General features: G+C 37.3%; 2 protein-coding genes across 3 annotated transcripts in view; one reads left to right on the top strand and one right to left on the bottom strand.

Moving 5' to 3' along the window:
* RECQL (RecQ like helicase) overlaps positions 1 to 2,925 on the bottom strand; it is a 32,672-nt gene extending 29,747 nt beyond the window's left edge. Inside the window, exons 1-3 of the mRNA XM_520788.7 lie at positions 2,799 to 2,925; positions 2,556 to 2,601; positions 938 to 998 (exon numbers count right to left, since the gene is read on the bottom strand). Of these exons, the coding sequence (XP_520788.3) occupies positions 938 to 953 (16 nt within the window). The 5' untranslated portion in view covers positions 954 to 998; positions 2,556 to 2,601; positions 2,799 to 2,925. The remainder of the gene's footprint in view (positions 1 to 937; positions 999 to 2,555; positions 2,602 to 2,798) is intronic.
* Positions 2,926 to 3,117: 192 nt separating this feature from the next.
* Positions 3,118 to 19,558, top strand: GOLT1B (golgi transport 1B). 2 transcript variants are annotated; one of them, NM_001252004.1, is made up of 6 exons: positions 3,180 to 3,334; positions 8,272 to 8,363; positions 9,790 to 9,968; positions 13,707 to 13,788; positions 16,646 to 16,678; positions 17,077 to 17,149. In NM_001252004.1, the coding sequence occupies exons 1-5, from the start codon at positions 3,310 to 3,312 to the stop codon at positions 16,652 to 16,654; spliced, it is 387 nt and encodes a 128-aa protein (NP_001238933.1). In that variant the 5' UTR covers positions 3,180 to 3,309; the 3' UTR covers positions 16,655 to 16,678; positions 17,077 to 17,149. The 2 variants fall into 2 exon arrangements, with proteins under 2 accessions (XP_009423879.1, NP_001238933.1); XM_009425604.4 differs by lacking the exon at positions 16,646 to 16,678 and having other exon boundaries at positions 3,118 to 3,334; positions 17,077 to 19,558.
* The last annotated feature ends 7,658 nt before the right edge of the window (positions 19,559 to 27,216 follow it).

Below are 27,216 nucleotides of genomic sequence, written 5' to 3'. Positions count from 1 at the left end.
AATCAGATAGCTACTACACTATAGGGATAAGGAGGAGTATGTCTGGAAAGCAGAAGATCCTCTAGTGCACCTCTCAGTATTCCCTTATCTTGTGATTAAAGTTAATTGAAAACTATAATAACCAAATATAGGAAACTACTAAGGCAAGTAGTCCCCACCAAGCAAAGACCCATTACCAACTGAGAACCAAGGAATACAGAATGGGTAGTTGAAGAAGGCAGTTATAAAGTACAAGCTATGATCACATGACCAATTGAAAAACAAGAACTGTAATAGCTATAAGTCTTTCTTGCTTTTTAAAATTTGTATATAAACCAAGTTTGGGTTTTTCCTTTTATTTGGTCCCTCTCCGATACATTACAGTATTACCAAGGAGGACATGATTCAGCAAGAAGAGAAATGAGCATCACCCAAAGACGAATAAAGATAATTTGTACCTGCTCTTTTGGGGAAGGGGTCAGTGTATACTCAGCAGTAAGAGAAATAGGCAAAAGCATGATTCCGCTATTGCCTTTATTTGGACACAAATAAGGTAAAAATTAGACACAAAAGGACAAATGTTATATGATTCCATTTATATGAGGTACCTAAAATAGTCAAGAAACAGAAAGTAGAATAGTGGCTATCAGGGATAAGGAGAAGAGAAGTAATGGAAAGTTACGGATTAATGAGTATAGAATTTTAGTTTGGATAGATGAAAAAGCTCTGGAGATGGATAGTGGTGACGACTGCACAACAGTCTAAATGCATTTAATGCCAATGAATTATCCACTTAATAATGGTTAGCATGGCAAAGTTTGTAATGTGTATTTTACCTCAATAAAAAAGCTGAAAAAAATCATTTCTATAATCAGAATTTTTAAAACAAACTTTTTCAAATATCATACAAACAGAAATAGAACAGAAGGAAGAAGAAAATGTAATCATTGCTACTAACCTGAAACGGACGCCATTCTTTTTCTTTCCAAATTTGTTTCTAAAATAATCCAAATTTCTTTCTAAAAATAAAAGCACAACAGTGACAACAAGTTTTTAAAAATAGTACTATTAATGATGTTCACTCAACAGTAATCTGTCATTCCTAAGCACGGAAAATGTTAGAAAGTAAATTATATATTGCAGTGACCTTTCAAATAAGAACCGCATGGTTCTTTTGACACTAATTTTTTATGGAAAACTCTATATTTCAGCTTAATAACCCACAACACTCAGAACGACTAACTCTCTAGATTTCAGAGAAGTGTCCCAAGTCACATAAACGTATACATGACAAATACAGTAGCAATAACACTCAGCAAACATCCACAAGATACAAAGTGATGTAACAAAAAACAGCAAACATTCAACAGGTCTAGCACCAATTGCTATGTGACTAAATTACTATGTTAGGCAAAGTTGCATATGCTGTTCCTCCAAGCCTCTTTCCCTACCTGTAAAACTGGGAGGATGGCAATCTTATAAATAAGTTGGATAGATTCAAATGTACCAGATTAAGCAAAATACATCAACATAAATAATAAAATTAATCATCTAACATTTTATTGAGCCCTTGCGTTAAAGAATTACAATATAAGCCCAATCTTAAAAGAGAAATTGGTGTTCTACAGAAAAGCTAGATTTTCTAGGTTAGAGGTGGGGGGAGGGGAAAATGGTTTGTATTAATGATTTCTAAGTATCTATGAATGACTAAAACCTAAGCATGCATATGGACAAGTGGAAAATGGGGCTGGAGAGTAGAAACTTTAAATTCCCCATAATCCTAAAAACACCTCTTCTATCTCTCTAATATGGACATTTTCTAAAACTAAGATGCTCTCCAAAAGTCACTTCTGCAACACCTATCCTTAGACTGCTGACCTTACGCCCTTTCTACACAGAATTCTGAAGCCACCACTAGGCCGGAAAGATAGGCTGACTCTTTTTTGCCTTGCTAAAGAATGTGGAATAACCACACCATTAAAAGAAGGCTAAATAGGAGAGTAAACCAAGGATTTCTAATTCTTGATCTATACAAACATCTCTTCACGTAATGAAAATGTAACATTCCTTCCATAGACTGTAAGGTCCTTTAGCAGGGCTGGGGTTCAATCTCTTCACCTTTGTATCCGCACAGCCCAGGAAAATGCCTTGATATAGTGAGGGCTCAGGTTTGCTAAGGTAGCAGGGGCTGTTTCTACCCTTATGAAAAGACACAGTCTATATCCAATTCTCCCCCACGATTTTAAATGACTCCTTTGATTATGCGGTTAAAAGACTGCTCCTTCCCAAAATGATGTGATTTAACAGCAAAAGATATCTCAACATAAAATGTATCCAGAAATTGAACTACAGCAGGTCTGTCACTCAGCAGTATAAGCTAGGCATCCACAGGAAAAATGTTACAGGGTGACAGCCAGTCATCAATGTTGGAGGAAACGGCACTGAGATACCATAGGCTAAATCCTCTCTCTCCCCGCCACCTGCATTTAGAGGCAATAGTAATTTAATATTAATAACGCCCGCCCTTCCGCTACTGTGAAGCAGGGGGTGGAAGAAGCATCCCCAGTAGTATTTACCAACAAATGGCAGCTGCTAATAAACAGGCTTTGGTGGCCAATCCTCCTGCATGGAAAAGAATGGGGAGATCAGAAGACCGGTCAGCAGGCGAACGTGCCCCTAAAGGCCCGAGTTCTCAGAGCAGGGCAGTGATTAACTTTCCGGTTTCTCCTCCGCCAATGTGTGGGCGAAAGGAAGTGATCCGCTACAGACCGGCCTCGCCCTGCAGCAGGAAAGGGAAGGATGAAACAAAAAGCGCACACCCTTGACCCTTCAAAGCTGTAACAGTAGTTATCCCAGAGCCTCTCCCCACCGAGAAGCCCAGTCTAACTCTCCGGTGTTTGACTCTCCGGTGTCCGACTGTCCTGTGTCCGACTCTCCGATCTCCGACTCTCGGATCTCCGACACCAAAGCACCCAGGCCTCGAGCAGATCTTTCCGCTACTCGGGAGTAAAATCTTCCCGCCAGCCAGCTGAGAGCATCCACCCTTCCGGGTCGGTCCGTTCAGCCAATCACAGATAACTCCCTTCTCTAATTGGTCAAGGGGTGTGGTCACCATGCGCGTCACCGAACAACATTACGAGTTATTGGTTGAGATTGGAAGCAGGTTTCGCCAATAGGAAGCGGTCTTAAAGCGGCAGTGAGGGTGGCTGCGTGTTTCCGGAAGACGTGGCGGCTCTCGCCTGGGCTGTTTCCCGGCTTCATTTCTCCCGACTCAGCTTCCCACCCTGGGCTTTCCGAGGTGCTGTCGCCGCTGTCCCCACCACTGCAGCCATGATCTCCTTAACGGACACGCAGAGTAAGCACCTGCTCCGGGGCCCCCGCCTCGAGCCGCGCACACCCATCGCCCGGCTGGGTCTCGCCCCTCCGCCGGGGTCAATGAATGAAGCTCTGGGTTGGGGGCGGTGGCCTGCGAGACAGAGCTAGGGCTGCTGGGACCCTAAGGGGCTGCCTTCGGGATGCCGGGGCTAGACTTGCACTGGCGGACCTGACCTGGGAGAAGAGTCTGTGGGGCAGGGTGGGACGCCCTATGTTGGGAGGGGAGCTTTAGCCGAGAGTCTGTCTCATTCCAGGGTCGCGCTGATCTCCTCATCCCCAGTGAGATGGGCGCTTTGTTCTAGGGGCTTGCCACAAGAGAAAGTTTGCGTGGTGCCCGCGGCCCACTCTCGGGATCGTTTATGCGCATGACACACTTCGGGTCCTCTACAAGTCCCTGGCTGGCTGGTTATTTGGGAGGCGGTATTTTAAATGTCACCTACAGTAGGCTCTTTTTGAAAATGTCCTTACGCTTAAATGTGGCATTTTGAATATTCGCTTTTTGCCAGTACTGTAAGCAGCCTTTTAGAAATCTCTTGAAACATTCTCACTTTTCTACCTGCTAAAGTTTCAAGCAGTAGAGAAAAACCACTTTGTGTGCCATTAAAGGATATATTTCGTTAGTATTGTATATTGTGCTTTGTGGCTTGTTTTATTATTTTAGCATCACTCTCTGCCTGCCACAGAGTTCTCCAGGCCTATTTCATCTCTAAAGCTAGCATTGATATCGGTTTCCTTTTCTTTCATTATAATATTTCCACTTTTCCTACTGCTTTTTGTTAATATTAATAATTTTTGTATTTATGTCTGCCCAAGCTCTGTACCTCATATTTTGATGTTCATAAGAGTCTCTTTTTGTCTCACTTTGCTTTATCTGCCATGCCTTTCATTTCACTCCAGTTAACTCAGATTTTCAATATTTTAAGACTTAAACAGTGAATTGAAGTGAAAAATAGAAGTTTATTTAAAATGCCCTATTTTAAAGTGGAGTCTTCTTGTGGAGATTCAAGTCATGGCAGACCAACTTCACAGAGCTTCTAAGGCCTCCTACACAAACTGCCACCCCCCAATCAGTCTGTCTTCCCTCCTGAGGCTGGACTGGGGCTGCCTCTTGGGGCCACCTGCCCCAAGGTTGCCGCCCACTTTGGTCCATTGGCCTGGCCTGTTCTGATCAAAGAAAATAAAAGTGTAGTCTTGAGGGGGTAGGAATCTAGTGTAATAATAATTACTGGCAATTATATAAAGGTATTTTCTTTCAGTTTACCATGTGCTTTCATGTGAATCATTATGCATAATTCTTATAAGAGCCCTGTAAGGCTCACAGAAGCATGCCCCTTTCATAAGTTAAATGAGGCACAAAAGAAATTGAGTGCATGGTCAAAGAAAAAGTGACAGAAACAAAACTTGATCCCAGGTGTGCTGGCTCAGAAACCTTTTGCACTGTACCCCACTATCACCTAAGAAGACTTGATATAAACTTTATTTGAGATCTGAGAATAATCTGTGCATAGAAATTATATTTTTGAAGACTTAATATAGTGATGAGTGCCTGCTTTATAAAAACAAGAGAGTGGGTTTGGACTATGGGCATTCTCCCTGAGAAGCATTCTCCTCACTTCATTAAATTTTGTGAGGGCGATGAAATTTTACTCTTTGCTGTTCACTTGTCACATGTTTTAGGTGAAACAGTGGATTGAAACATAAAACGATTAGTGAACCAAATGCATTTTGGATTTCAAATTGTGTTTGTGTGTGAGTGTGTTTAACTGCAGGGATTGGCCATCATTCAAGTGATTTGTCAGGATTATTCTGGGATTTTGGTTTTTAGAGAGTGGCCAAGCACTGCTCAGAGTAGAATAAATGGAAATTCATGATTATTTTAAGGCATTCTAGGACTTCCCTCACCGCCCCAAAAAAAGACAAGACTTATTCAGAGGGGCGGAGGAGGGGCATGCTGCCTCTAAATCTTCATTTCATCACATTGTCTAAAAGTCTAGTGTGATAATTGCATTCTCCAGTACAGTTAATGTTCAATTGAATTCTTGCTTGACTTCTGTTTTTCAAAGGGTATGGTAAGAGAGACAATGCTGCTTTTAAAAAATTGTGAATAAGATATCAAAATGCTAACAGTGTTTGCCATTAGATTATGCGTGTCTTTCCTTATACAATTTCCACAGTATGCTCCTTATGTTAGACAGATTCGTTTTATTAAATTGTTTTTATATTTTTTTAAACTTGTGGACAGTTTTTTAAACATGTGGGAGGAGTGAAGGAAGATAAGTTTGTTTTACTGGATATGATTCCGATGGGAAGAAGGCAGCTCTATGCAAGGCTTTTGATAGCCAGAGGGCTTATGAATGTATACGGATAGGGAAAAGGGGGATCCTGGAGGTGAGAAAAAGGCACAATGAGGCCAATTTGAGACTTTTGACCAGTGTGGATCAGGAGCTACTTGGCAATGTCATTGCCAGTACCAGTTGTGGCAAAGATGTTTTGGGCAATGTCTCCCGCTGGACTGTACTGGATAAAGTAGTGGAATATTTTGGTTCCCATGTTGTAGTTGTAGGACCATTGTCTGTGGAGTGAGAAGACTGGTTGAATGCTGACTTCACAGACTGTTGTACCTGCCTCCATACCACCAGCACCCACACACACATTTTTGCTGCTTCTATGATCAAGAACAAGTTACTGAATACCTCTAGGTCCATGGTTGCACATATGAACCATAGGACCAGTGCTACCTTTCACCTCACAATTTTGTTAAAGAAATTATAAAATTTTTGTATAAACACTTCATGACATGGTAAACCATACTCAGAGATTGGCCTTTTTGACCGCAGTTAATTTTTAATAGTTCTACTTGGCTATGTTAGATAACAAGCTAATATTAAACTTGAATCCCCTAAAAGATGCGTCCCCCAGAAGTTCAGAATACTCCAGTGTCCTTGAGTTTCACGTAACCAAACACCTTTAACCTAAAAAATAAAAATTCTGTGGGAAGAGGTATGGCATTAATGGTTAAGCACATGAGCTTTGGATTCAAAAGACCTTGGTTTGAATGCTTATCTAGAAGTGTGGCTTTGGGCAACTTAAGTCAACTCTCTAAATTTCAATTTCCTCCATCTTTAAAAAGATGTAATTATACCTGCATTCCAGTAGTATTGGAAGTATTAAGTTTCATATAAGGTATGTGAAGCACTTCACAAGGCCTAATTCGTGGTAAATTCTCAGTACATAGTAGGTGTCTTTCCATATACCTTCCTTTCTAAAAACATCTCAGAATTTTTATGTAATCATCAAGGTTATTTGTGAAATGATAGAAATTAGTCATCTTCAACTAACAAAGCTGCCGATGTTTAATCCTAACTACTAAATAGTTATTTAATAGAATTTTACTTGCTCTTTTGTCCATATTTTCCTCTATGAAATTATGTCCACTATCCAAATAGTTAATTTGGTAAATTCTCTTAAGGCCTTTGATCATGAAAGTATCAGCCTCAAATTTTCATAGGAATGTGTGTTGAATTCACTTAACTGGTGTATTTATAGACCAGGTACCTGAATTATTTTAGACTAACTTTGGGAACAAAAGGTGTCTGCAATGGAAGACACTAGTTATCAGGAAATTGAGCAGGTGGGGAATGTAGAAAAAGCTAAAGTTGATAAAAGTTTTCAAGTTATCAGAACATTTTATATGACTTAAGATTTTTTTAAGTAGCTGTGACCTAGATTTTAGCTTTCTGGAGCTGAGGCAAAAAAGTTAAGCAATAGATCAGAAATCAGTGATAGGGTATTTTAAATTGTGCTTCTAAAAATATGGTGGCTTCTACTCTGACTCATCTGTATGCAGATTGTGCTTCTAACTAAACTACGGATTAATGGCTATTTTCTAGAATCAAAACTAAAATGATCCAGGAGGTAACTTAGTGAATTGTGCTTTATAACATTAATAGAAGAGTACGTCTGTCACCTTAGAAGTTAAGACTTTTCATACTAAAAAAATAAGACCTAGAGAATGCACAATCAATAAAAGTATTAATTTTATATACAAGATAAACATAGACTTTAAAGCTTACACCTCGTCTACCACTGTATATTCAGTACCTGGAACAGTTCCTTGCATCTGGCAGTTGATCAACAATTCTTTGTTTTTTAATGAAACTAATGAAACATGAAAAACCTAGAATATTAATATTAGGTAAAACAGTATTCTTTGAAACTTCGGAGAGGTGATTTTAGGACTCTGGACCAAATATTTAAGTAGATTTATAGTTTAGGTAAATTTGTAGATAAGTCCATAATAAGTAATCAAGAAATTAAAAGTGATGCCTGACCTTCTGAAAATTTGGTTTTGAGAATACTGGTACCATGATTTTCGAAATATTTCTTGTTGCCATTGTGACAAGCAGTATATAATTGGATAAAGGATATTGATTGTGCGGACCTACCATAACATTTCTAATGGAATAAAGAAGGAATCAATTTTAAGAGGAAGAAAGAACTACAGATATTGTGCATTTAAATAATAATTATAGAATGTGAAGGGAGATAAGTAATTAAGGAAACCTATACATTTATGTCTGATGCGAGAGAGCTTTTCAGGAGGAAAAAAACAAATTACATATTAAAACCAAAGGTTTAGAATCCCGATTTATCTTTTTTATTATAGCTATGCCTGAGAAATGCTATCTCCCATATAAGGCTTAGAAATTTTCATTCATGTTTTAAATTTTGAAATAATTTGCTGATAATTAATTTGTTATAAGAGCTAAATAAATGTCATTATGAAGTTAACCTGCAATGTTGGGTACCTGTTTTCTTATACCTATGAAAGGAAAACTGGAAAATTTTCTTGGTTTACAGTGATGTTAATGTGACTTTAATTTTTCTCTGCCCTTAACCATATACCTTATATTGCAGAAATTGGAATGGGATTAACAGGATTTGGAGTGTTTTTCCTGTTCTTTGGAATGATTCTCTTTTTTGACAAAGCACTACTGGCTATTGGAAATGTGAGTTTTTAAATATATATTTTAACTAAATTTATAAGGAAATTTTAACTATGAATGAATTATTATCTGCTATTAAATTTGGGGAAAATAATTCACTATTACTCATAAGTAATTCCTGTTACATTCTCTATTTCCATCAGGAATGAAACCTGTCAGCTTTCTGTTTAAATAAAAGGTAAACACTTAATGAGGTTTTCTAATTCCATAACTACTCTGTTAAGTGTTTGTCATGAGATTTACAATAGATTAAATGAAGGCTGCCTCTAAATAGGAGTTCAAAATAGATGACTTGATAGTTTCATGTCTTGATAAATCACTAAAGTATTTTTACTTTAAACATCCAAGACTTCACATTTGATTCAGCTGCATAAGATAGATTTTTTTAACCTTTTTAAAAATATATATTTCTGTGTTAATGGTTGACTTGCTTAGAAAGGGATCTATGTTGTTTATTTGGAATGTGTACTATGCTATTCATGTGTGGAGGTTATGATCCAGAAATAAATAATAACCCTTCTAAGGTAGTGAAGACACTGTGTGTGTGTGTGTGTGTGTGTGTGTGTGTGTGTGTGTGTGTGTGTATATACACACACACATATATATTTGGGCTTTTAACTGGAAATGGGAAAAGATAAAGGATAGCAAAATTGTTCAAAATTGATGTCTTAATAAATGATAATAGCATTAGTATTCTAGAATATGAAGCTTAACCATTAGGCTTAATATGTATTTGTGCGAAATATTTTTCACTAAAGAATGTTAATGGGGAGGGCAAGTATTTGGAAAGAAAACCTGGGGAAAGCAAGCTCTTAATCCATCACCATTTCTTGTCCACAGAATACATTCAAAATATTTGAAAACACATGGCTGTATTTTTATTTCTGCTGCCACCAGATATTCTAGAATTTATAAAACTAGAATCTTCTTGGCTTCACGTTGTTTCTTCTGCTATCAACTTAGCCATGTCAATATTTCTCCCATCCATAGAAACTCCTGTAGCCTATGATGAATATTTCAGAACCAAGAGGAATACCCTCGGGTGACATATTTATGGGCAGCTTTCCTCTTTATGCCTTGCCAACTCATCTGCTTGACTAAGCCTTCCTCATCCAGCTAAAACTAGGAAAACTACTGCAGACACAGATGCCCCTTGGTAACGTCTAATCTTTCTTTGTTTCTCTTTTTCTCCATTTAATCAAGATAGAAGAGGAATGAGACAAGTGGAACAAAGCTACAACTTTAACATGCATAACGCACTCCTTGGTTCTGCTGCTTGGTTGTACATTACAGTTCTGTCTGGCCAGTTGCCCACATTAAAAGCCAAACAAATGTGCTTCTTTTTTTATATTTAGCTTTGACTTTACGTTTAAAATTTATGCATTGTGTTTAACTACCTTTTCCGTGTTGTATTTTCTTTCTCTTTTAGGTTTTATTTGTAGCCGGCTTGGCTTTTGTAATTGGTTTAGAAAGAACATTCAGATTCTTCTTCCAAAAACATAAAATGAAAGCTACAGGTTTTTTTCTGGGTGGTGTATTTGTAGTCCTTATTGGTTGGCCTTTGATAGGCATGATCTTCGAAATTTATGGATTTTTTCTCTTGTTCAGGTAAGGCATATTATTGTCTCTTTCAGTAAATCAGTGTGTCAGATAGTTAGTACAAAAACTCAGATATTTGCATCAGTTGGAGTAAGATGATGATCATTTCCTTAAATGGAATTTTATTTAGGTTGAATCTTATAGATTTAGATGAAGCAACTATAAAAATGTTTTATCACATGTAAATGATTGCCTAATGGTATAAATTATCTTGTTTTGTCAGCACAATAAAGTTTATTTTATTGGCATTTTAAGGCACCATCTTTATGTTTGATATTTGTATCAACTAAATAGTGGTAGGTAGGTAGATAGGTAGGTAGGTAGGTCGGTCGATCGATCGATCGGTTGGTAGGTAGATAGATAGATAGATAGATAGATCGATCGATCCAGCATTTTGGTGTGTAGAATCTTATACTTCATAGCTACTGCTACTTGATGCAAATTTATTTAGCACATATACATATTAGAAGATTGTTTACCAAATACACCACTATGGGAGATTTTGAGCAGGTAATATTTTGTAAATGCCAGTTAGCAGGTAAACAATAGTATGTGTATATATCTATATGAAAATACCTTTGGCCAGGTGCGGTGGCTCACACCTGTAATCCCAGCACTTTGGGAGGCCGAGGTGGGCGGATCACCTGAGGTCAGGAGGTCAAGACCAGCCTGGCCAACATGATGAAACCCCGTCTCTACTAAAAATTCAAAAATTAGCTGGCCATGCTGGCAGGTGCCTGTAATCCTAGCTACTCGGGAGGCTGAGGCAGGAGAATTGTTTGAACCTGGGAGGCGGAAGTTGCAGTGAGCCGATCACACCATTGCACTCCAGCCTAGGCAATAGAGCGAGACTCTGTCTCAAAAAAAAAAAACAGAAAAGAAAATAACTTTAAGTAGGGTTGAGCTTAATTATTTATTCCAGAAATGCATATCCTTTGTCTTCTGTCTGCCAGGCACTGTATTACCCACAGGAGACATAAAAATAAATTAAGTACCAAATCTGCTTTAGAAAATCTCTCATTTCTATTATGGAAAGTAGACTCTAAAAATACCAATAGGATATAGTCATAATGCCATTATAAATGTATATGCAGAATATTGTGGAAGCATGATTAAAAAATTAGTAAATTCAAGGAGAGGTGAGAAATGTTAACTGATAAACTGGGCTTTGAAGAATGGGTAAGAATTTATCCTATGAACGAGAAAGGGAACGACAGTTAACAGAAGAAACAGACAGGGCCATAAAAACACACAGCTTGTTCTGAAAAGAATGAATACTCTTATAGAACAGGAGCATGTGATCAGTTGAAGGAAATGGTTGGTAATGAAACTGAAAATGAAGCCTGGAGCCAGGTTACAAACTTTCTTTGATGACTTGTTAAGAAAAGTATACCTTATCCTGTAACCAAATTTGGGCTGGGGGAGCGGTGTTTGGAGAAGGTCGGGGGAGTGGGGCACAGAGGTTTTTAAGCCAGAGGTGGTACAACAGGGTAGATGTTTTAGGAAGGTTGTTCTGATATCAGGATAAAGTAGGTATTAAAGAGAAAAACTGAAGTCAGGGGAGCCAGTCAAGAGGCTGTTAATACAGTACAGAATATACAGTGATAAGACTGGAATCTTGGAGTACTTTTGACATTTTAGGGTAGGTGGAGAAAAAGAAGAAAACACTAGAAGAGACTAGGAAAAGAGGTGGGAGAAGAACTAGGAGTAAAGCTCATAGTGGCTAAGAGAGAAAAGAATGAAGAAGAGTTTGTTTTGGCAGATGTATCTTGCAGCAGAAAACTTAAGCACCTTAAGAAGTAAGAAAATCATTGGCTTTCCCAGTTATGTGGGGGTTTTAGTAATGATGGTTAAAAGCCAAAGCTGATCTTTGAGATGAATAAAAAATGGGAAGTCTTAGTATCATTGACAAGCTTGGAGTAATACACAGGTTTCGTGGTTTAGAGAGCTTTGTGGTATAAATACTAGTTTTTGTTTTTGGGTTTTGTTGTGTTCTGAGATATTCTGAGCTGGAGATTTAGTGCCAAGGGTCTTTGATGTTGTTTTTCTAGATATTTATAATCCTAAATAATGGCATTTGAAATCACACATTTTTATGTTTTAAAACAATACTTAAAACAAAATAAATGATCTTTTGAATTCATTACTACTAGAAAATGATTGTGATTTTCTTTGAAACACGCACATACACCATCAACATAAATACTTGTCTAATTTAAAAAATTCTGCTTTCTGTTTAATTCTTTATTTTGACTTCTGCAGATCCATAACAGAATCTTATTGCTTAACTTCTGAATTCTATTCATTGTAGTATTTTCATCCCTATCTAACTCTGTGAAGAAAACAGCTTTTTTTCTGTACTCGTCTTACCACAATCAACACAGAAGACTGCTGTGACCAAATGGGTGGGGGGTTTTCCTGATATCGCAATCAAACAGTTAGTTGTCTGCAACAGACAACAGCTGGGTGTCCTCCCAATATAGTTCTGATACTGTCTACATGGAGATAGCTCCAGATCACACAGGTTGAGGGCTCAGTCCCACAACTGTCCTCCACTCCCAATGACGCCAGCCACAAGCCCCAGGTTGTTTTACCCATGCTTCTGACTGATCAGCTGTAAGTTGGGGTTCCCACGATCCCCTGTTTGGATCAGACTAATTTACTAGAGAGGCTCACAGAGCTCAAGGAAACACTGATGTTTACTAGTTTATTATAAAGGATATTACAAAGGATACAAATAAAGAGATGCATAGGGCAAGGAAAGGGGGGAGGGTCGCAGATCCCCCCTCACCCTCCCCAACCCACCATCCTCCAAGAACATCCTTGTATTCAGCTATCCGGAAGCTCCCTGACCACTGTCCTTTTGGGTTTTTATGGAGGCTTCATTACTAGGCATGACTGATTAAATTATTGGCCATGGGTGATCAGCTTCACAGCCCCTCTCCCCTTCGTGGAGGTTAGGAGGTAGGGCTCAGATTTCCAGCCCTCTAATCTTGCCTTGGTCTTTCTGGTGACCAGCCCCCATCCTGAAGCTGCCTAGGGGCTGCCAACCATTGATGATAACTCATTAGTATACAAAAAGACATCACCTTGTAGAGACTCTTAAGTATTTTAGGAGTTGTAAGCCAGAAAATGAGGTCAAAGACCAAATATATATTTCACAATATCACTACATATTTTAAGACCCAGGAAAAGTTTAGTTTCTTTGCATTTTTAAAATAAACTATTTCATTCTCTTCCTATACTGAGGTAGCTTAACTGATCTACTGTCAATTTTAAACTGGTTAGAAGCTGTTTAACTTCTGTAGACTTGTATTTCTACCAAGAAAGAATGAGACATACTGTGAGGATCAGTATCTGGCAGGTAGTCTCTTAGTGTTAACTAAATGTTTTGACCCTTAGTACTTACTTAGTAAATGATAGCTATTATTATTTTCATGGTTCTACACATATGGTCTCAACAGCCCCTTCCTTTTTATCAGTTTCACCCCATACAACTCATAGTTGGAGAAATCTTCAGCAGTTGAGCTAACTCATAATCTGAGTTATATATAGCTAGGCCTCATGTACTTCCCACATTTTTACCAACAATCACAAAATTTTTAATTAAGTTTGTAGTTATTTCTAAGTTTGAAGACCCTCAATTATTCAGAATTTTAACAGGATACTTTCTTTTTCCTTGGTTAGCAATTATTTTGAAAATAGAAAATGTGTAAATATTAAGAACCTTTTTTTTCCCTCTCCCAGGGGCTTCTTTCCTGTCGTTGTTGGCTTTATTAGAAGAGTGCCAGTCCTTGGATCCCTCCTAAATTTACCTGGAATTAGATCAGTAAGTAATCATGTATATTTTAGGCCAACAAAATACGTATTTTGATGCTTTTTACTTCTAGAAATTTGAGTAATTGATACTTGGTTAATTGCTGAGTTTTGTAGTATGATATAGTTACTTCACATAGATCATGAGTACCATGAAGACCAAAAAATAATTATTGCTAAACCTATAAAATATGAAATTTTGTTTTACCGTATCCATTTCTGGATCCATATTCTCTATTTTTTAATGTTACTCAGATTTGATATGCTATGCTACCTTTCTCTTTGAGAGTTCAGGGCATTTTTCATTGAACTTTTATATAATCTCTAATTTTAGAAGCAATAATGTAAAAAGGAAACCATTATTTCCTACAAATATTTTGTTTCTCAGACTGTATCACCAATAGACTAGATTCAGACAATTAAATAAGGCCGAGTGTGGTGGCTCACACCCTGCACTTTGGGAGGCTGAGGTGGGTGAATTGCTTGAGCCTAGGAGTTCGAGACCAGCCTGGGCAACATGGTGAAACCCCATCTCTACCCCCGCAAATACAAAAATTAGCTGGGTGTGATGGTATGTGCCTGTAGTCCCAGCTACTCGAGAGATTGAGGTGAGAGGATTGGCTTGGGCCTAGGAGGTCAAGGCTGCAGTGAGCCATGATTGTGCCACTGCACTTTAGCCTGGGTGGGTGACACAGTAAGACCCTGTCTCAAAAAAAAAAAAAAAAGAGTTGAATAAAGCACTATTATACTGGGATTCAGATGGTAAGAATCTATTCCCAGCTCTGTTTACAGTTTGAACAAGCTTGTCAAATTTGTTTTCCAGTGTGTGCCTTGGTTTCCACCTTGATAAAATAAAGGGAATCAAATCAGACAAGGGTTAAAGAGAATGTTTTCAAAGTTAACAAATAGAGTTTCTTCCTTTTATTCAATATTCATTCAACAAATGTTTCGTACTAAACTGCTACCTTGAAGGTTGTAACATCTTTTGGTGGAGCCTTAGAAGGCCATTCAGAATTCAGCTTATTTTTTGCCACCTTGGGAAAAGCTTTCCTGACTCCCTGTGGCTGACTCGGGGTGTGCTTCTATAACATTCCTGTGCACAACTCTATCATAGCATTTACCTCTGTTTTTTTCTTTGTTTTTGTTTTTTCTTAGAGAGAGTCTCAAACTCTTGGGCTCAAGCAATGCCCCCACCTCAGCCTCCCAAAGTGCTGGGATTACAGGTGTGAGCCACCACACCCAGCCTTACCTCTCATTTAATTGTCAAAAAAAAAAGGCTTCAGGCCATGCATGGTGGTTCACTCGTGTAATTCCAGCACTTTGGGAGGCCAAGGTGGAAGGATTGCTTGAACCAGGAGATCAAGGCTGTGTTAAGCGATGCTCACACCGCCGCACTATAGCCTGGGCAATAGAGCAAAACCTTGTCTCAAACAAAAAAGAAAAAAGAGAAAGGAAAGGAGAAAGGGAGGCACTTCCATGTAAAACTACAGTCCTTGAGGGCAGAGACAGGTTGTATTTTATTCATTGTTCTATCCCCAGTGACCAGCATAATATCTGGCATATAATGGAAACTCAAAATATTTTCTGCTAAGCAAGTGAGTGAAGGATGGCATTTTGTTGACCTCAGGGAACTTGCTCAATTTCAAGACAAGACCAGATGACTGTCTCTTAGCCTACCTCCTCAGTTTCAAAACTAAACAAAATCCTTAATTTCTAAAGGAATCTAGGTGATCTAGAATTCAGCTGAGTTGGCTACAATCCTTTTGGCTCTAGGTCAGACCCGTATCAGAAGTATTCATATCCTTCTTTGGATTGGTTTCATAGATCCAACTCTGTCCTAAATAACTAGGATAAACTAGCTTTATAGGAAAACTTAAAAGACTACAAGTTCCAGTTAGGTTCAGGGAAGTTAATCAACTTTCTAAAGTTGTTCACAGATTTTTATAGATGTTTCTAGAGAGAAAGTTCATAGCATTTTATTGAATGCTCAAAGAGCTAAAGAATGGCTTACCTATGGAAGAATAAGTACCACTATAAGCCTAATCCCATTGCCATCCCCAGGGTAATTTTAGGGTCAGAACCTTACAGCCAAGACAATCTAAATATTTCAAGTTACCTTTGGAGAGAGAATATTGTGCTTTCTCTCTACTTAAATTTACCTTAAAATTCTAATAAATCCATGAATTCTTTGAGAGCAACTTTTAGTTTCAGTGGCCAGCCACCTGTTTGTGATAATATAACAAAATGTTGGAATGTAGGCTTATAGGGGTATACTCTGATTTCATTTGCATTAATCTGCAAATTCATACAGTGGTCAGTGTTATTTATACCTAGAATGGCTTTTGAATGTACTGAAACTTCTAGTTACAGAGTTGTAATCATTATTTGTGCCCTTAATTTAAGGATTCTCAAGAATTTGCATAAATGGACACCCAATACAATAGAATATGTTTCTTATCGTTATTCATCATGATAAGTGCTTATGTAAAAATGTGAATCGTGAAATAAAATAAATGATCAGATGATTGCTAGAATTTGATAGTATAACCACCTGGGTTATATAACTTTTAATGTCTCTACCAATTATATACAATATCAGTCTTTACATCACCATCTGGAATGTTAAAAAAAAAAAAAAAAGCCCAACTGCTTTATGTTTGGGGTGGAGTAACCAAAGTAAATAACCACTTACAGTAATGTGTGTTAAAATTTATATTCAATAATTATAAATTTATGCTTACATCATTAAATCTATCTTTAATGTCATTACCACTTTCAATCCAAAGTCCAGAATACACATTTAAAGTATTTTTAGTCAATAACTGTTGTTAACTATTGAACTTAATGGAGTTAAATCTGTTTGTCCAAAGACTACATAGGCCCAGAAGAGATCCACAGTAATGGTCAGTTGAAATATCTTATTGGGTTCATTAATGCATGAATGGCTGACATTTCAGTTTTTTTTATGTTTTTATTTTTTATTTTTTGTTAAGCTAGCAGTGTTATCTTCATCTTATACAATTTCTTTATTCATTGTGTTGCATTTTTCATGTTGCACCCTTAAATTCATATGTATAACATGTCATGCAAAAAACAACTTTTAGAAAAAAAAAATTTATACACGTTTATGTATCAGAAGATGATGGTGAGTAGTACTGGATTAGTCATTGTCAGTCATACCTTAAATTTCCACAACTCTTCTTGTAAGGCTGGGTTTTTAAAATCAACATTTTAAATATTGATATAATGTTTTATAATGTTCTGGGCTTTCTTTAATTCTCTGTTTTTCTTCTCCTTACAGTTTGTAGATAAAGTTGGAGAAAGCAACAATATGGTATAACAACAAGTGAATTTGAAGACTCATTTAAAATATTGTGTTATTTATAAAGTCATTTGAAGAATATTCAGCACAAAATTAAATTACATGAAATAGCTTGTAATGTTCTTTACAGGAGTTTAAAACGTATAGCCTACAAAGTACCAGCAGCAAATTAGCAAAGAAGCAGTGAAAACAGGCTTCTACTCAAGTGAACTAAGAAGAAGTCAGCAAGCAAACTGAGAGAGGTGAAATCCATGTTAATGATGCTTAAGAAACTCTTGAAGGCTATTTGTATTGTTTTTCCACAATGTGCGAAACTCAGCCATCCTTAGAGAACTGTGGTGCCTGTTTCTTTTCTTTTTATTTTGAAGGCTCAGGAGCATCCATAGGCATTTGCTTTTTAGAAATGTCCACTGCAATGGCAAAAATATTTCCAGTTGCACTGTATCTCTGGAAGTGATGCATGAATTCGATTGGATTGTGTCATTTTAAAGTATTAAAACCAAGGAAACCCCAATTTTGATGTATGGATTACTTTTTTTTGTAAACATGGTTAAAATAAAACTTTTGTGGTTCTTCTGAATCTTAATATTTCAAAGCCAGGTGAAAATCTGAACTAGATATTCTTTGTTGGAATATGCAAAGGTCATTCTTTACTAACTTTTAGTTACTAAATTATAGCTAAGTTTTGTCAGCAACATACTCCGGAAAGTCTCATACTTCTTGGGAGTCTGCCCTCCTAAGTATCTGTCATTACGTGTAAGTATTTAACAAAAAAGCATTCTTGACCATGAATGAAGTAGTTTGTTTCATAGCTTGTCTCATTGAATAGTATTATTGAAGATACTAAATGATGCAAACCAAATGGATTTTTTCCATGTCATGATGTAATTTTTCTTTCTTCTTACTTTTTTTTAAATTTTAGCAGTGGCTTATTATTTGTTTTTCATAAATTAAAATAACTTTTGATAATGTTTACTTTAAGACATGTAACATGTTAAAAGGTTAAACTTATGGCTATTTTTAAAGGGCTATTCATTTAATCTGAGTTTTCCCTTATTTTCAGCTTTTTCCTAGCATATAATAGTCATTAAGCATGACATATCCTTCATATGATCACTCATCTTGAGTTAATTAGAAAATACCTGAGTTCACGTGCTAAAGTCATTTCACTGTAATAAACTGACTATGGTTTCTTAAGAACATGACACTAAAAAAAAAGTGTTTTTTTTCCACCGTTGCTGATTATTAGACAGTAGGAAATAGCTGTTTTCTTTAGTTTTACAAGATGTGACAGCTTTAGTGGTAGATGTAGGGAAACATTTCAACAGCCATAGTACTATTTGTTTTACCACTGATTGCACTGTTTTGTTTTTTTAACAGTTGCAAAGCTTTTTAATGCATAAAAGTATAATTGAAATCTGTGGTATTTATTTACAAACATATCTACAAAAATAGATTACAGCTTATTTTATTTTTAGTTAAATCTCTTGATACACAGAGAACTCCCAATCTTGCTCATCTAAATAAGGAAAGACTTGGTGTATAGTGTGATGGTTTAGTCTTAAGGATTACTGACATTTTTGGTACTTGCATTTGACTTACGATGTATCTGTGAAAATGGGATGATATTGACAAATGGAGACTCCTACCTCAATAGTTAATGGAATAATAAGAGCCTACTGTTGTGTCTAATGTTCTTCAAAAAAGTAATATCCTCACTTGGAGAGTGTCAAATACATACTTTGAGGATTGACTTTATATAAGGTGCCCTGTAGAACTCTGTTACACATATTTTTGACCCATATTATTTACAATGTCTTGATAATTCTACCTTTTTAGAGCAAGAATAGTATCTGCTAATGTAAGGGACATCTGTATTTAACTCCTTTGTAGACATGAATTTCTATCAAAATGTTCTTTGCACTGTAACAGAGATTCCTTTTTTCAATAATCTTAATTCAAAAGCATTATTAGACTTGAAAGGGTTTGATAATCTCCCAGTCCTTAGTAAAGATTGAGAGAGGCTGGAGCAGTTTTCAGTTTTAAATGAGTCTGCAGTTAATATCAAATGTGAGTTTGGGACTGCCTGGCAACACTTATATTTCTTATTCAGAACCCTTGATGAGACTATTTTTAAACATACTAGTCTGCTGATAGAAAGCGCTATACATCCTATTGTTTCTTTCTTTCCAAAATCAGCCTTCTGTCTGTAACAAAAATGTACTTTATAGAGATGGAGGAAAAGGTCTAATACTACATAGCCTTAAGTGTTTCTGTCATTGTTCAAGTGTATTTTCTGTAACAGAAACATATTTGGAATGTTTTTCTTTTCCCCTTATAAATTGTAATTCCTGAAATACTGCTGCTTTAAAAAGTTTCACTGTCAGATTATATTATCTAACAATTGAATATTGTAAATATACTTGTCTTACCTCTCAATAAAAGGGTACTTTTCTATTAATTGGTGGTCAAGTATATCTGTGTTATGAAGTTCTAAAAGCTAATTTAGCATTGCAAAATAACCTCGTTTTAAAAAAAATTAGCCTTATATGCAATGTTTTATTTATCAAATGATCTTCACATCTTTCATTTCCAAATTGTTGAAATGTACTAATGAATACAAATAGACTTCAAGTAAGCAAAAACGTTCTTAATTTTGAAAACTGTAAAATAAAGTCACTTACCTTGAGCAATATGCTATTTTTTAAAAATCAGACTCCCAGTTTGTATATTATGTTATTCAATAGACATTTTCTGAGTACCCCTTGAATACTAAAAGTCCTGTGTTGAATGTGGGAGACCCAGGAGAACAAGATATGTGCCATCTGCTCATTAAGTGCTTAGAATATTAACATTGCTTTTAAATTCTTAGCCGTATTTCCAAATAACTTGTCCTGACTTACACTGCAAACAAATGGTGGTAGAAGAATTTGCGGTCGAAACACCCCAACCTCTTATTTTTCTCCCAGTCAAGAGTTACTAAAACTATTCAACCTTCAGCTATGTTGAATAGTTTTAGTAACTCTTGACTGGGACAAAAGCTGTGTGATTGGTTCGCATTTTCAAAAGATGTCTGGAGGAAAAAAATAATACCAGCTTTAACTCTGGGAGGTTTGTTTTGAGATGTAATTTCTTTTGCAAGTCTGTATATGTATTCAACTTAATGTAGCGTATGTTTTTGGTTTCTTTGTGGCAGGGGGAAGAGAATTGTTTTTAATGTAGGCCTAGGGATTTAGAACTGTCACTGCTATTTGTGTTGTCTGGAAGCCTGCCACCAAATCTGTATTGCCACAGGCAGTTGGGGCAGTTTTCTGAAAGCTGCTATGATTGCTACCATTAATTGCAAAATTTAAAAAGTGGTCAGGGAATTTAGAAATTAGAGGAGAAATGCTTATATATTTTTTCTCAGGATGGAAAGGATCTTAAGTTTTTGTCACCTAAATAAGACCACAACACCTACAGTGTTTTAACTGTAAATTTTATTAAGGCCGAAAAAAAAACACTAGCCAAGTCTACCACTTAACATACCCAGTAAGTATTTGTTGAATTCACTAATTAAGCTGCAAATCCAGACTATTGTTGGGTGAAGGGAAATCTTGAATCTGTTATTAAATATCCAGCATATTTCTCTAATCTTGACCTGAGCCAAAAGGCCCCAACCTCAGTTCTTCTGTTACCTGTATCCATGTAGGAGATTGGACACTAGCAGCATGCCCAAAATTCTTCATTGACTAACATGCGTTTCCATGACCTTAGCTTTACTCAATTCTCAAGGCCTGATTAAAATGTCACTGCTATCATATCTTTCCTTACCAGCTAGGCCCAAACAGTTGCTCCTTCCCTGTCCTCTCATACAACTTTCCACTTGCTTTGTATTGATTTGGTTATGGAAAAGATTCTTGAGGTTCAAAATCTCCTCTTTGATTTGTATCTCCAGTTCCTGGCATTTAGTAGGTGCCCAGTAAATGGTTTAATGAGTCAAAGTTCATTCTTCCAGCTCTTCTGGTGCTGGCCCCATTGATCACTTCTTTTTTTTGTTTGTTCGTTTTTGTTTCTTGAGACGGAGACTTGCTCTTGTCACCCAGGCTGGAGTGCAGTGGCATGATCTTGGCTCACTGCAGCCTTCACCTTCTGGGTTCAAGTGATTCTTCTGCCTCAGCGTCCTGAGTAGCTGGGATTACAGGCGCCCGCCACCACACCTGGCTAATTTTTGTATTTCTAGTAGAGATGGGGTTTTGCCATGTTAGCCAGGCTGATCCCGAACTCCTGACCTCGTGATCTGCCCACCTCGGCCTCCCAAAGTGCTGGGATTACAGGCTTGAGCCACCGTGCCTGGCCTGATCACTTCTAATATATTGAAATCAGCCTCTATCAGCCGTAAAGTTACATCTAATGATCTGGCCCCCGCTGAAGTCCACCTTTCTACTTCACATTCCTTAGGACTTTACTGTACCCAGTAGCTCGTCAATGGAGAGAGGGATCATAGATAAAAGAAAGACCATGCCTCCAGATTGGCTGCGCTTCTTCACAAAAAAGGGAGGGCACTGGGGAAACCAGAAGCTACTCCTAAAGTTTTGAGGCTGGTGTGAATCACTGATACTCGGTTTTCCTTTCTTTCCAATATGAAATGAAGAGTTTCTTGGGTTTTGTTTGTCACTGGAGCTGGTATTACGAAGTAAAATTATCCCAAAGAGAAAATGAAGTTTATTCCTTAAGTGACAAAAGCCAGAAATAATACCCTATGACAAGAGGGATCACTTGCACGATGGTCTTTTTACATATGTGAATTAATACCGATAATAATGGGTAATTGAATCCCTGAAGAAGACTCGTCTGATGTGATGTGATCCCGTGAGGTGTCTATGAGTTCTGTGGCGGTATAAGGACCAGTCTTGGTGCTAAAACGCTAACTCTACCATTTAGTGTCATGTCAAGTCAAACTCTATGAGTATGCTCCTAAGTGAAATTCAGGATCTATTGCATGAATTTGGTATGAAAAATGAATGTAACAACGGGTGTCAAAGGGCTTTCTCAAATTTAAAGTGTGAAAATAACATGTGTTATTGTCCTGAGAGTATTTCTGGCCCAGTGATATAGATTAGAAGTAGGACAACTAACTATCCCATCTTCCTATTGATCACACCTGGCAACAGCTGGTAATCAACCTAATTCACATTGTAGGATTATGGGATTATTCTTCACATTTCTGAGCTACCAGTGTTTATATGGCTCAACATTTCCAAAATGTTGAGTATTAGTGTTTTGTTGCTTGCATCTTGATCCAAGACCTTTTTGCTATATTTGTCCTCTGTCTTTGTGCTGCTCCTACATAGCATACACCATTAGTAGCCATGTCTTATGAATTATCCTGTAGTAATGGTGGGTGTATATTAATTCATATGCACTATTCTGTCATTTTGGAAATGAATGGTAAAACATTTTAATCCAGAAGTTAGTATGAAATTGGTGAACTTGAGTCTTCCCTGCTTCACTTGTATCTACCCCAACTCCCCCTAAACAGTACTTACCTTAACTCTCCTCAGAAAACCAATATCTTCATATTTTCTCCTTCTTCTCCCTATCCGTAGTTCTGGAGAAAGGATCTGAAACAGTTTGTAAACAAAGAATTGCAATATTATCTGCTTCAGGGTGTGAGCTCATCGGGAATTAACGTGTTAAGTAAAAGGAAACCCGGGTTAAGACATTGGCCAATTAATGGGAAGTTTTATTTTGGATAGCAGGCCTTCTTAATGCCCCTAAAGCCCCTCCTAAAACTGGTAACCCTTTGGGGAAATGACTTCTTTCATCTGATGATGAGACAGCTGGCCTAAGGGGCTGAATACAAGCCCCACAGAAGATTGAACCCATATCTTTATTCATGTTATCCAACCCAAATTCTCTCTATGCTGTCATCAAAAAGTAATTTAGGCATTTTGTGCCATAATAGCCATATTGTCCAGATAACCTTATCCAAGATAGCAGCTGTTTTCCTTGTGAACACAATAATCACTGACCTTGAAAGAATGTCATTTAAACAGTGACAGGTGATCACTGGTTAAATAGGTTCTGGGCACTCTACAGTCGACTACAAGAATCCAGGTAACAGTGATGAATTCAAAACAGTCTTCACTGAATGTGCCTTTAAAAAAGGCTTAACAGACCATTTGTTCAACATCTACTGCTTGCTCATACTGTCAGGAGAATAAAATTCAAGGGCTTTACTTATCTTGGATTTTTGTTGTTGTGTGTTTTGTTTTGTTTTATACCAAATATTGTAACTTAACCCATGTCTTGTTTTGGACCTGTAAAAACCCTAAAAGCTTTGTGATTTAACAAAAACATTCTATTGGGGTTCAGTGCCCTTTGGAAATCCTTTTAGAAGTAACACATTCTAGCATGTTACTCTTGATAAGACTGCAATATTGATAATATGTCAAAACCATTCCCTTCTTTTGTGCACATTAAACTGAAAATGGCAGCTTTGACGTAAGACATCTGCTTGTGAATTCATTAGCTAAACTATTATCAGCAAAGCACATTTATTTATTCTTAAAATTGTAAGTTCAAAGCACATTTTATTGGTGATTCATTTTCCTGCTCCTCTTCCCAAAACCTTTGTGTTTTGGGAACAAAAAGGCATTTGACTTATTTTTCAGGTAACCTAGTAATCAGGTTTCATGTGTGACTATTTAAAATATAAACACAGCATATTTCACTTCTTTTATCGCTCTTTTTTGAAGGAAATTGCTACAATCCTTAGAAATGAAAATCCTAAAATCTCACATTTGAAGCATTATTAAAATAGCATCCAGATAACCTTTTAGTCAGTTTTTATCTTTCTCCTCTCCTACGACAGTGGAAATAGAACATTACACTAATGCCTCTAGTTTTTTCCTGCTTTGCTGTTTTCCTTGAAGACAGTAAATAGTTCTCAAGTTTCTACTCACATATTACTTTCTACATTCCATTCTCATTTACTAACCAAACCTCAGTTTTCCTGTCTGCATATCAGTGTCAAGTCTAAATATCAGTGCCCAAACTCCAATCTCTTTTCCAAGTATTTGCAGGCAGATAGCATGAGCCTTTTAAACTTCAATCCCAAATGAAACTTACTGGTTCTCTCCTCAGAGTCCCTGCTATTTCTGTCTAGCCATTCTTCCAGCCACACAAACTCTGAGGTTTAGTTTTCATCACTTCTTATACCCCTAAATCTTTGTTACTCAAAATGTCCAAGGGTCAATAGCATCTATCACCATCACCTGGGAGTCTATTAGAAATGCAGAATTTCAGGCCCCACTCCAGGTATACTGAATCAGAATCTGCATTTTAACAAATTCTCAGGTGATTCCCATGCACATTAATACCTGAAAACCACTGCCCTAACTGAAAAGGAACTGCTATGACGTAAATGTTTGTGTCCTACCAAAATTCATATGCTAAAATCCTAAACCTCAATATGATGGTAGGGTCTTTGGGACATGACTAGGTCATAAGGGTGGAGCCCTCATAAATGGGATGAAAGTCCTTATAAAAGCATTCCAAGGAGTTTGTTTTCCCCTCCCACCCATGTAAGAACACAGCAGAGAAGACAACAGTCTGCACCCCAGAAAAGGGCCCTCACCAGAACCCAACCATGCTGACTGGACTTCGATCTTGGACTTCCCAGCTTTCAGAGTTGAGTAAGGAATTTCCATTGAGTAAGCTACCCAGTTTGTTGTATTTTGCTATAGCAGCCTGAATGGACTAAGAGAAGGACCATCTCTTTCTTTCATGGTAACTTAGTATGTGGTGGATACTCAGGTCCTTGTTCAATATCTGCCTATGTATATAGATCTTTTAACTGAATATTGATATACTTGGAATCCTATCCCTCTTGCCTTCTAAGAATTTCCTTTTGCTGTTATCTTCCCTTTCTTCTACATCATGAATTTCTCCTTCCCTACTGATCATCCCCATCAATATACATGTCTTACAAATTGTTTCTTAGTTGTCACATCAACAGAAACCAACAAACATGGCTGATTTGGGCAAAACAAAGATTTTATTAGAAGGACACTGCAGCTGGCATCACCACTGCTAGACCACTGGATGCTGGAACTTGCCACTAGCACTGTAGCTAAGACTACTCCAGAAACTCAATCTTACTACAACCCCTGCTTCACCCGAGCACTTCTTCCATCCTGGCATGAGATTCCCCATCTGAGCATGCTCATCTGATTGGTGAAGCCCGTGTCATATGCCCACATTCTCCCTGATAGGGAGGCTAGAAAACTGACTATCTGGCATTTTCAGTTTGTACAATAGAAGAAACACTCTGCCTCCCAAAAAGATTCATAATTTCATAATTCATAATTCAGGGAATTTTAGGAATTTCTTAGAAATGAAAGGTTTCAGATGTTACCTTAAGCCCAAAAAGTATAACAAAGCTTCTATCTTATCTTTAAAAAAAAAAAAGATTTCACAGGTCGAGCATGCCTATAATCCCAGAGGTTTGGGAGCCTGATGTGGGAGGACCAGTTGAGGACAGGAGTTTCAACCCAGCCTGAACAACATAGTGAGACCCTGTCTTTAAAATAACAATAACAATAATAATAACAGTAAAAAAAAAATTCTCATTTTTTCCTTTCCCTTCTTTTGTGACATCTGTAAAAGAGATTGTTTATTCTTGGCTTTAATTTATCATCTTATTCACTATTCAACCAACTCCAATCTTGCTTCTATACTCAAAACCGTCATATTCCAAATCCAGTGGATGTTTCTTAGAGCTCATGTTGCTTGACCTCCCGATACTACTGGATCTTCACTTGGCTTCCATGGTATCAGGGTCCCCTGGAATTTCTCCTTTCTTTCTGACTCTACCTCAACCTCCTTTTCTGGCTCTTCCTCTGCTCATTCTCTCTGCGTTTGTTTTCATAGCTCTGTCCCTGCCGCTCTTCTTTAGCCCTATTCACTCCCTAGGTGTTGAGTTTAATCTCATCCCTTTACTGGTTTTAAAATTCTTAGATTTCTTAAAATTCTTAAAGCTAATCACTTCTGCCCCCCACCAAAAAGAAAATCTGTAGGCTGCTGACCTCTTTGCTGGCCTCTATCAAGTTTTGCATTTCCAACCTCCTATTTTGTACTTGTACTTGGATATTTTTAATATACATTTTAATTTGAATATGCCTACATGGCAAGTGTTAACTTCCCTCTCTTAACTTGCTTCTTAAGAAGTTTCTCTAATTTCAGTAAATTACTTCATAATTTACCCACAGTTTTATCCGTAAACCTAAGAATCATCCTTGATTTATTTTTCTCACACTTTCATATCCCTTTTATATACAAGTTCTATATTTTCTACCTCCACAACATGTATTCCAAATTCATTTACAGCTCTTCTTTCCCTGTGTGTACCATCCCAGTGTAAGCCATCATCATCTTTTGCTTATAATCGTATTTCCACATCAACTGGCCCATTTCTTCTTCTCCAATCTCATTTCAAAGCACCTCCCCCATTCACCCACACAACGCTGCCTCCATTGGCCTCTTTCCTAGTCCCCAAGCAAGCCATGCTCTTTGCTGTCCACAGATTTTGCTTTTCTTTCTTCTATTGAGAATGCCTGGAATACTAATTCGTGCCCCAGCTTCTCCCATTACTTCACCTTATCCTTCAAGACTACCCTCTGTTTTTAACCTTCCCTAAAGTAGCCCACCACTTATCCTATCACATCACCTTGCTTACTTTTACTTAACAATTTAAAACATTCTGTAGTTACAGTAGTCCCTGCTTATCCACGGTTTCACTTTCCATGGTTTCGGTTACCCATGGTCAACTACAGTCTGAAAATATTAAATGGGAAATTCCAGAATTAATAAGTTTAAATTGTGAGTTTTAAATCTGAGTAGGGTGTTGAAATCTCTCACTGTCCAGCTCCAGCCCACCCAAGACATGAACCATCTTTTTGTCCAGCATGTCCATATGTAAACACCACTCTCCCATTAATCAGTTAGTAACCATCTTGGTGAACAGATAAAAAAAAATAGTATAATAAGGCATATACGTATCAGTGGTTTCAGGCATCCACTGTGGGTCTTGAAACATGCTCCCCCACCCCACACACACCTATGATTAAGGGGTAA

This window comes from Pan troglodytes, chromosome 10 (genome assembly GCF_028858775.2).
Source record: "Pan troglodytes isolate AG18354 chromosome 10, NHGRI_mPanTro3-v2.0_pri, whole genome shotgun sequence".
NCBI classification, from domain to species: Eukaryota; Metazoa; Chordata; class Mammalia; order Primates; family Hominidae; genus Pan; species Pan troglodytes.
This window is presented reverse-complemented; position numbering and strand designations above follow the sequence as displayed.